General features: G+C 39.7%; 2 protein-coding genes across 2 annotated transcripts in view; both read left to right on the top strand.

The window, feature by feature from the left end:
• The window catches only part of LOC116705395 (gamma-adducin-like), a 14627-nt gene extending 8155 nt beyond the window's left edge, over nt 1-6472 (top strand). The window contains 7 exon segments of the mRNA XM_032541545.1: nt 1-84; nt 1402-1662; nt 1847-1963; nt 2859-2948; nt 3170-3293; nt 4576-4668; nt 4821-6472. The exon segment at nt 1-84 is cut by the window's left edge and continues 23 nt beyond it. Of these exon segments, the coding sequence (XP_032397436.1) occupies nt 1-84; nt 1402-1662; nt 1847-1963; nt 2859-2948; nt 3170-3293; nt 4576-4668; nt 4821-5065 (1014 nt within the window). The 3' untranslated portion in view covers nt 5066-6472.
• Nucleotides 6473-8892: 2420 nt separating this feature from the next.
• LOC116704981 (max-interacting protein 1) overlaps nt 8893-10558 on the top strand; it is a 9108-nt gene continuing 7442 nt past the window's right edge. The window contains exons 1-2 of the mRNA XM_032540794.1: nt 8893-9252; nt 10266-10368. Coding sequence (XP_032396685.1) covers nt 9024-9252; nt 10266-10368 — 332 coding nt within the window. The 5' untranslated portion in view covers nt 8893-9023. The remainder of the gene's footprint in view (nt 9253-10265; nt 10369-10558) is intronic.

Below are 10558 nucleotides of genomic sequence, written 5' to 3'. Positions count from 1 at the left end.
GCCGGGTTGGTGATGGACAATGAGGTCAAGTGGAAAGTGGGCGAGGCCGAGCTTGAGTCCCTAATGAGGATGCTGGACAACCTGGTACGTGAACCCTGACCTGTGCCTTTTACCCATGATACTTTGAGTTTCCTGTCTCAGCCGCTTCCTCGGGAAATGTCTGATTAGAGAACACAATGAAACTAGATAGTTCTTTTTTTTTAATCTAATCTGAAAAAGATTTGTGCAATTAGATCATAGTGTTTTATGGTAGCTGTCAATGTGGGAACATTTGTTCTCTACAATTACAGATACTCATGTTATTATTGTTAGACCATGTTTTTTTTTGTCTGTAGCTAACATGCTGTCTGCTGGTCGTGTTTCACCTTTGCTGTGCTGCGCTACACTTCTGTCAGTTTAACCACACTGATAATGACCAGCCCCTCACATGTTCTGTCTGTTTGAGTGTGAGTCTCGCCAACAAATGTGGCTGCAGTGGGCTGCAGCTGTGTTAGCTCTGTGTGATCATAGCCCGCCCACCCCTCTCGATCATAGCTTCCAGATGGTGAGGCGTGCTGTGGGCAGTCGAGGCCCAACACACACCACACACTCACTCTAGTGTACTCAATTTGGAAATTGAATTTGGCGTTTTCTCCAAGACTGTTGAATATGGCGCTGGGGGCAAATGCCAGTACACTCACTGCATAAAAACAACAACAACAACAACAGGAGGGCTGTCTGTCTATGCCAGAGGGTGGAGTGCTTGTTGTGGTGAACGTGATGAATATCTCTGCATGTTTAACTTTTTATTAGTAGTATGTGTTCCCTAACTGAAAGGAGGTAACAGATACATGTTCTTGCTACAATTGCTTATTGTTAAACAGCCCTATTACTAAAAAGTGCTACTAATCATTCCAACATTTGGAAACTGTGCTTTCGGTGGCAGTGAACAATACTGTGAATAAATGATGGTCTGCTCACACTGTGGTGATCAAAGCTCAAAGCAGGGATCATTTTCAATGGCAACCATATTGCCTGTGAGAAAATGCCAGTTTCGATTGTAGTGTTGGACTGCCCGCTTCAGACTGCACTCCGCACCCACTGCAACAAGTTCCCATCGTTTTTTTTAGTTGTCTCTCTCGTCTTTGATGTATTGTTAAAAACACACTGCTTTAAAGATAAAAGTTTTATCTTTTCCCTCTGAAACTGGGCAGATCTGAAAAAAACGCTGTTTGTATATACAGCACACTCAAATATTTAGAAGCATTGTGTAAGTGGATCTTGGGTGGCTAATGCATCCTTTGGATTTTGTATCTTTTAGCAGTTGATATTTCTTATTTAAAGGGTCTGGCAAAATTAAAAAAAAAACAACTGTTCAGTAAGTATGTTGGAATAATTTTTCCTCTTTGCATGACATTGTAGGGATACAGAACAGGCTACTCGTATAGGAACCCCATCGTCCGTGAAAAACCCCGCTCTAAGAACGACGTAGAGATCCCTGCCACGGTGTCAGCAGTACCACCGGAGGACAGTGAGATGGGTCTGCGTAGCCCCTTCAAGTTTATGGTGCAGAAACAGCAGAGAGAAAGGACCCGGTGGCTCAACTCACCCAACAGCTACTTGAGGGTCAATGTTCCTGAACATTCGCCCAGCGGGGATGTCAGCCCCAGGACCAAGACCATGGTGCGTTGATTTTCATGTCAAACTGTAACAAGAAATGCAATGATCTTGACCTTACTGTTTTGGCCTCTGAAGGAAATAGTGACATGGTTAGCTGCCATTTCTTTGTATTAGCATGCCCTCTTGTGGCCAGTTTTATAAATACAGGTTTTAAATCCCTCCAATTTGTACTTTTTCTTTTTCTCAGTGGATGAAGTCTTCACAGCCAGGCAATAGCATCGGCACACCAATAAAGATCGAGGACCCCAACCAGTTTGTCCCGCTCAACACTGATCCAACAGAAGTTTTGGATAAGAGGAACCGGGTCAGTTGAAATATCATGTTTTTCACACAACATGCATGTTCTAATTCTCAACACCAAAGATGCACAAAGACTTAATTTCATTTATTCTTATTGCCTGTATTAAGTCATGATAAGAGCTGTTATTTTAAAAACACGCCTGGTTTTTAAGATGAAATATATGGTTTGAAGCGACTTAATAAACTGATGCTGACCAATATGTTCTGACAATTAGGGCTGCAACTAACATTTTCCTTATGTATTAATCTGCCATTTATTTTCTCAATTAATTGTTTTGTCTCCATCATAATTATATTATATAATTATCATTTTCCACAGCCCGCTGTTGTATTCCACCAAATGTTGAAAACCCCTATATCCTTTTGTTTACTGTCATATATGACAAAGAAAAGCAACAAATCCTTAAGTTTGAAGAGCTGGATCATATATTATATTTAGCATTTTTACTTGTATAATTACTATTAAGATTAGGTAATTTTAAAAATTGTTGCCAAATAAACTTATTGACAAACAAGCGTTCCCATACAGTAGAATGGAAGCTGCACTCCATACAGAATTTTGATTGATGTCTACTGTCATTTGCTTTTACATCACACGTCATTTAGAAAATTACAGTTGCTGTATATCGCACGCCTCTGGAGCAGGGGTTAAGTGTCTTGCTCAGAGAAACACTGGTTGATGTATCGCAGTGGGAATTGAACCCAGGCCTTCCACACCAAAGGTATGGGTCATATCCACTGCGCCATCACCACCCATGTGTTTCTGTGCTGTGTTTATAGATGTACAGTATGTCTGACACACTTCATGCTGGTAGGTGTAGTATGGCATTAAGATACTGTATGTAATTTCAAAAATTCCTAAACCAATTAATATAATTTTGTTTGACAAATGTGTTCAGATAAAAGAACAGCACAGAGGTGACCTGATGACTTCTGGACCAAAATCTCAGTTACTAGCAGGCATTGTTGTGGACACCATAAAAGGCCCAGTGAGTATATTTATCATTTGTAAAAGTTATAGTCAGAGGTGCAACCACACTACATGATATTGAATGCGTCACTGTATTTTATTTTTCTCAATTGCTTAAGCACATTTTCAAAACACAAGTTGTTTATGTGCCAAAGAAGCAACTTCTATTCACTGAAAAATGGATTACACACCAGGTGTTATTTGTCTTGTAATGTCAATATATTCTCTTCTGTCAATCAGGCTTTCATCATTGAGGACGAGGAGCAGACTCGCTCTCTCCCCCCCAACCCCTTCAATGATCTTACAGAGACGGTGCTTGAAGAATACAAGAGCATGGTAGAAAGAAAGCAGCAAGGCCAAGAAGGTAGTCAAACTGTTTCTTTACCATTACAAAGCCTTAAAGTGCACCATTGCTCATTAGAGGCACAGAAAACTTCTACTTAAGTTAATCCTACTTGGGTTTACACAAGCTCATATCTGACATCATCCCATGTAGATTATACGTGTATGATGTTTTGAAGTTAATCCCATGCGGTCACAGAGGTCATGAATGAAATTGAGATGGAAAGACAAAGATAATGTGACAGTTAAGCAGCAATCTCTGACTTCACCAAGCAAGGCCAACAAGAAATAGTTTAATTGAAAGTTAAGGACCTATTAAATGCAGAATTAGGAAATCAAATTGAACTTGTTTGACTTTTAAATTAAAGAAGATGCATTAAACTTTATGGGATGAATTTGAAATTACTTGATGTCTTGATGATTATTTGGGTGTGATGCTGATATTGTAGTTTTATATTTGGGTGTGATGCTATATTATAGTTTAATATGTTCCACCACATGAAAGCAGTCTAATTACTGCCTAGTCCAGGCAGTTAATTAGTCCAGTCAGAGTGCTTGGTTCCTGCCTGGAGGAAATGTTGGAACTACATTCACGAAATGAGGATATTTTTACAAAAATGCCTGCAGGAGAAAAATGATTGTCCATGGTTTCACTCTTCCCTGAGTTGTGAAGTCAGCTCACAGGGATGGTGAGAGATGAGCTGCAAAGACATCGGTCTTGTCAAACTACTCATGTCCTGGTTATTATTCCAGACATGAAGAAATGTGTGTGCAGGGGGGAAATATTTCTACAGCTGCTTTGTAATAGAGTAACACCTTTATTTGTCTTCATCTCAGAACACATCATTTATAAAAGATAAATAAAATGTAGCAACCTTGTGTAAACCAGCCTAGTGTCTAGTGGCATGGATCTAGAGATGGCAATGCCTGTCCTGACCTTTTCCCTAGCGCCATCATGAGGTGTCGAGTGAAATGTCTTGATGGACTGCCATGAAGTTTAGTTCCCCTTATCAACTGTAATCACTTTTGGTGATCACTTAACTTTTCATCTTGTGGCATCAGCAACTAAACCTCAGTTGCACTTTGTGTTTAGTGTTGATTGGCACATGTTGGAATGCAAACACTAAACTAAGAAGAACATGTTAGTATGCTGACTTTAACATTTAGCTTAAAGCACTGATGTGCCAAAGTGAAAAAATACAATTCTGAGCGATATTAATTTGTTCTAGCCCCACATGAACACTCACATGAACATACCGGCTATAATGAATAACTAACTCCTGATGACTTTGATCCTATCACAGAAGATGATGATGCCACTGATGCAGATGAGATGACAACATTTGATGGCTCTACTATCTCCCTCTCCCTCTCTCCCATAATGACGCCAGCTAAAGGTAATCACCAGCTAGTCAATAGGCATTAACTGGTTTTAATTAAAAATGTTAGCAATAGCTGCTTGTTTATTTCCATCTTGTTTCACATGTAAAAAGCACTGCAATGCATTTCTTATCCACATCCTTCCTCACTGACTTGGTTTTATCTTTTGACAAAGTACCCAATGGGAAAGACTACTTGGAAGAGACAGACGAGGATCTGAGTATGGAGGTATCCAAGCTGAGCGTGAGCACTTTGGAAACGGTGGAAATCTCCATTACATCTAAGACGCGGGAGGCTCAGACCCTGGAGAGCCAAACCAAGTCCCCCAAGAAAAAGAAAAAGAAGTTCCGCACACCGTCATTCTTGAGAAAGAGCAAGAAAAACAAGGATGAGAAAGTAAAAACAGAAGCCTGAGGGCATTTACTGTAAACAACAATTAGTGTTTTGCGAGGAAAAAACATCAGAATTGCCTCTTTAATTTTCGGCTTGTTGAAAGGAGGTGAAATGAGAGAAAAGACTATCTTTAAGTCTGAAAGTCTCCCAGGACTGTGGTGTTTTTACACATCTTCCTTCCCTCATTCACAGCTATTATTTCATGTGAAGGATTTTCCAAGATGTGCCAGAAGATGGTAATATGGAAGTTTTTTTATTCCATGAGAATTCATGATTGACCACTCCTGAAGGGCTCAGTAAAATGAAATCAAATGAAAAGTAAACACAAAACTGCATATCCATGGTTGTTGTTACCCATATGTTAATGGGGTTTAAGAATGAAATCAAAGGTTATGAAAACATCAGATTACAGTTACGTATTTGTGATTTTTTTCTTCTTTTTGCACAAGTTTATTGTTGAATGTATAGTGAAAGCTAAGAAAATCGTTTTAACAATTTAAAATTTCACAATCACCCTAGTAGTGTAACAGTGGCTGAACATATTAAGATTATTCGACGTTCAGCCTAAGGAGTACGAATTGTATCGGAATGTATTCATAGGGATACTATCTTGTAATATATGTTGTTTCATATTAGAGGTGTTACAATATAGTGTTTGATAGTTACATAAAGGATTTGATAGTCTTTACACATTTACTTTGCATACTAACTCTTATACTAAACATGCTGTGATTGATAATTCAGAAATAATTCATATTGTTTTTACATTTATGTCAGAGGTATTGTTCCCATGGTTGCTGCTTTATTGTAATTGTGACAAGGAATTGACTGTGACTAACACAAAGAGCCCAGCAATGTGATGGTTCTTCCATATTGATGTTTATGAGTTTGACTTTTACAGAATTGACAGAAAATCACTGCTTGTTTGGACGTCGACAATGAAAGTGCCAAGCCTGAATCACAGAGATGGATGTTTTGATTCATTTTGTCAGTTGATGGTAATATGCTGTGGTAAAGCTTGTCTTCATAGCCACTGTTAGAGTTTGATATAAAGTATATTAGAGGATCATATATTTACATCCCAGTCAATAATGTGAATGATTTTTGATGACGATGATCGTTGCCTTTGTAAATAGTCTGTTTTTGTGACGTTCCTTTGTTATGCTAAACCAAATGTTAATCAATGAAACATAGAAATGTGACAGTACAATCTAATAACACTATTTTAACACTATTTGTATTCACCTTAATTAAGCTCCTTATTTAGTGAACATGCACTGTGTTTACAAATTGTATTACTTGCTAATTTGTGTGCCTAGTGCTTGTATTTTTTTTTCTTCATGGTGCTTTACATTAGTCACCTTCCCTCAAAGTCCTTTTAAAATTGCCTTCCATCTGATGTAATAAAAGCTGTTTCCATGTTTCCATGCCTGTTTTATTGCTCTATTGCGTATTCGCTGAAAGGTATGTAATATTATCATTTCTTATCTTTATCTAAATACTGTTTCAAACAGGAAGGGATCTTTATGTTGTTGGACAATTATGCATTTATTTCAGTATGATGTGGTGTGACTCTCCAGCTTACTATAACTAAAACTATTTACACAGGCTCCCCTTTAAAAAAAAAAAAGCAGCGTCCCCCTAAGACAATGCACTCTGTTCAGTAATAATTGACCGTGTGAAGCTGTATAATCAGTCTTCAGCCATTATATGAATGGCCGTTGTCATGGTAATCCACTGAGAGGGGGTTGTGGAGACAAAGAGCGGATTTGGTGTCTCCAACAGGTGTTCAAGTTGGGGGAGTGACAGGTTCTATACCTACACCACCCCCAACCCACACACACCTCTCCTATATGACAGGCAAGAAGATGAGGTCCATAGCTAGTTCATTTATTGAACATTAAAAAACAACCAAATAAAAAAAATAGGAATTAGTTTTCACTAATCAATGGGAATGATAAACAAGCTTTTTCTTAACTTTTGTCTTTTTTCCTACACAAAATGCATGGCCACTACCAGGCTCCAGACGTGTTATCTGGACAATCCCTTACAATGTATGGGGGACAAGGCTTAGCACTGAGCTCTTTCGTGTCCTGACACGGAGAAGACGAAGCAGGTGACACACGTCTGGCTGCTTGGCTGCTTGTCCTTCTGCTGTGACCTCAGGGCAAAGTGCACCTTTTGTTTTAGAACAACAGGGGATTGCTGCTGCACAATGCTTCATCTGAGACTATATACCACCAGCAGGATGGCATCAGATTGATAGCTAGATAGATAGCTCCTGATTAAAGATACATATTTTTCCATTGAATTGCACGGTTGCTGAGATGTGCTATATTTATAAAACTGACATGCCTTGCCTTTCAACAACATCCCATATGCCTTATAGTCTACTCCCTGCTGTGGGAGACCAGTGTGGGATATTTGGCACATTCTTTCATAAACACACATGCATGCCACGCACATACATAAACACACACACACACACACACACACACACACAGCAGCATCGTGTGACTTTGCCTCCTCTGTGACAGCCGAGCCACTGGTGTAATCCTTGGGCTTTTCAGATTACTCCAGTTGGGGTTACATTCTACACCAACCTACAGCCTATCAGTCGGTCAGCCTGCAAACAAGCCTAACAGCACAGATGAGCCTTTTCCTGGTGTAAGCCTTTCCGTGTTCCCCCACCCACATTTGCGTTGGTGTTACAGAATGTGGAAGATGCTCTGGTAACAAGACCCTTAATCAAATGGGGGAAAATGGCAGATAAAGTATTCCTAAAACAGGGCTGTATTTTGTTGGGATTTTATAAGAAACCTTTGCATCTTTCTACAAATTTGGTTTTTGCCCCTAAAGAGTGCAACTCTGTTTCCGATCAGGACTGTCTGTGTGTGTGTGTTAGGCCTTGTCAGGCAGCTGAAATAGACTCCATGGGAGGGTGTACTCTCTCACAGGCGTCCGTTACAGGCCTGGCCACATCTGCAGCGGGCCAGCCATCTGCACCCATTGTCTCAGAGGCACAACACAACCCTGCACGCATGGCTAGCCTCGTAAAGGCAGGCCCTTTCCTCTCTGTCCTCCTCCATCCCTCATGGTGTGGTAAAAAAAATGACTTCTTAATCAGTCAAAAGGGGCTGCAGAATTGGAAAATCAAATTAGAAGTTAAACCAATTACAAGGTTAGTTCTTTTACTTTCAGCATTGTGTAAATTCAGTTGTCCACCGAACTGAAGCAGCCCTTGTTCATTCTGACGTTAACTCGCTTTATTATTTGCTTGTTATCTCTACGTGAATTTACTAGAGAGCTATACAACACACCCAGAGGAGCCAGAGGGGAAAACAAGAGACATTTGGAAAGCCAAAGATAGGTGAAACAATTGTATTATCCAAGGCAAATAACCTCAAACTACCTCTAAAACCATATGTTTGTATTGTATTCACACACAAGGGGAGAAACTCCTAATACTCCTAACAGTGAGGAGCAAACAAATCCCCTTAAAGTACCACATCAGGAACCAACCCTTTCCCTGTCTCTGATACCCAGGTTGCACTGCTGATTAGACCTGCTACTGTCTACTGCCTTGTGATCATGATGCTTTTCACTTTTAAAGTCTTTTCAAATGCAGTCAGAAAAAGTGTGTGTACGTCAATGACAGCTTTTTTGTCTTAAATTATCAGTGTGTTTCAGGTGAAATAGAGCAGCGTTGTTATAAATGAAAGCAGGCCCTTTTTTGTGTTATTTGTTATGCAGTATTGATAATGAGGATTTATTATGGCACAGTTGACAATGAATGCAATGTGCATGCGTTAGTGGGAGGGATTATCCACCAAGTAGGGCAAGTGGCTGAGGCTAAGGACTACAATTCCATCGAGTCTAGTTCATTTCAGTCATCCGCTCAGTGCACAGACGGGACAAGGAGCACTTTCAGCGCTGCTTATTTGTCAAAGTCCCCCCCCGCCCCCCCAAAAAAGTGAAAATGGTAAAGTACATGCGACAGCACAGCGAGCTGAAACCCGAAGAGGTTCTGTCGGAGTCCGATGCTTCGATGGACCAGCAGGATTTCGGAGAATTGTCCGAGTATTCTTTCAGCGACGTTTTATACTCCAAATGTTCCGCAATGGACCAAATCGGCACTTTCATGAAGAACGTGCAAGTGCTGCTCGATGCAGCAAATTACCTAGAAAATATCGACAAGAACAACGGAAGTAAGTAACACTGGCAGTAGGGGATATTAACACGTAATGCGCCGAGCAGACAACAATAGAGGCGAAGGCGACAAGAGACGCGCAGCGGACAGATGAGACAGCAGCCAATTATATTTCACCTGCTACTGAAAAACTAGTCTAATCGACCTAACACACAAAATGTCATACTTGAGAAGAAATCGGAAAATTGCCTACATGTTTTATTCAGAACGAAAGGGCATTGCCAGAGAGTGATTTTATTGCAGCAGTAGCCTTCAGCTAAATGATCTCTTGCTCCCACTCGGACCAAAACTGGTCTTTGACAGACCGGGAGATTTCAATGAATAAGCACGATTCATTCTTTTTTTAAATAGGCTTTGCATGCACATTTAGGTTAATTCATGTAGACATTTATGATGTTTAAGACTCCTAATTTTCGGATTTATCTTTTATGTCAGTATCCCAGCTCCTTTCACGCTTGTTCCATTAAAATATCTCATCCACTCAAAATTATAGCATTCAAGGACCGTCTTGCACATACGAACTGCGAGTTTGAGTATATATTTTCCGAAATATTTCCAATTGAAAGCGCACCTATAATTTCCAGAAGCAGCTGCTTCTTCCTTGTATGTGTTGTTCACATGGTTTCCACATGGAACAAATTGTAAAGTTTTCATTGGTCGGCACACATGTTCCCAGCGCGAGTCACTGCAGATAGCCAATCACACGCAGGTTCACGCCTGACGTCCTATGTTACTGGGAAGGAGGGTTCATGGGAACTGTAGGAAAATACAGCCTAATACATGAGTGTTTTGATGTTAACATTTGCTAAGAAGGGTTGTCTGACTATTACACTGACTTTTCATTCTTTTAGTTTAGTTCCATGGATGTGTTGCCACTGGCCACATATTTAAATGTTAATTATGTCACATCTGTCATGCAAATCTAAGCCGTCGTGAAGCATTTAGCTTGGAGCACATTTGCCAAAATTGTACAATCCTCTTTTTAATCCTCTTGATCATTTTCATCACCAGAATGTGAGCATGGTTATGCTTCAACTTACCCTGTGACCCAGACTGCACATCATCAGAAACAGCGTAAATTCAAGAACAAGAAATTGGATAATATTCACAATAGGTAGGTCCTAAATTAAATACAGTAGATGTGAATACCGTGTTTGTTTTCATTTATGCATGGATTTGAGAACATATTTTAAATTCTACATGATGCACAATCACTATTAATAAAATGATTATGAACATTACATTATCAGTATTGTGGTATAACATGATTTTATCATTGCAACATTAGATAGATAGATAGATAG

The sequence above is a fragment of the Etheostoma spectabile genome, chromosome 17 (assembly GCF_008692095.1).
Source record: "Etheostoma spectabile isolate EspeVRDwgs_2016 chromosome 17, UIUC_Espe_1.0, whole genome shotgun sequence".
Taxonomy (NCBI): domain Eukaryota; kingdom Metazoa; phylum Chordata; class Actinopteri; order Perciformes; family Percidae; genus Etheostoma; species Etheostoma spectabile.
This window is presented reverse-complemented; position numbering and strand designations above follow the sequence as displayed.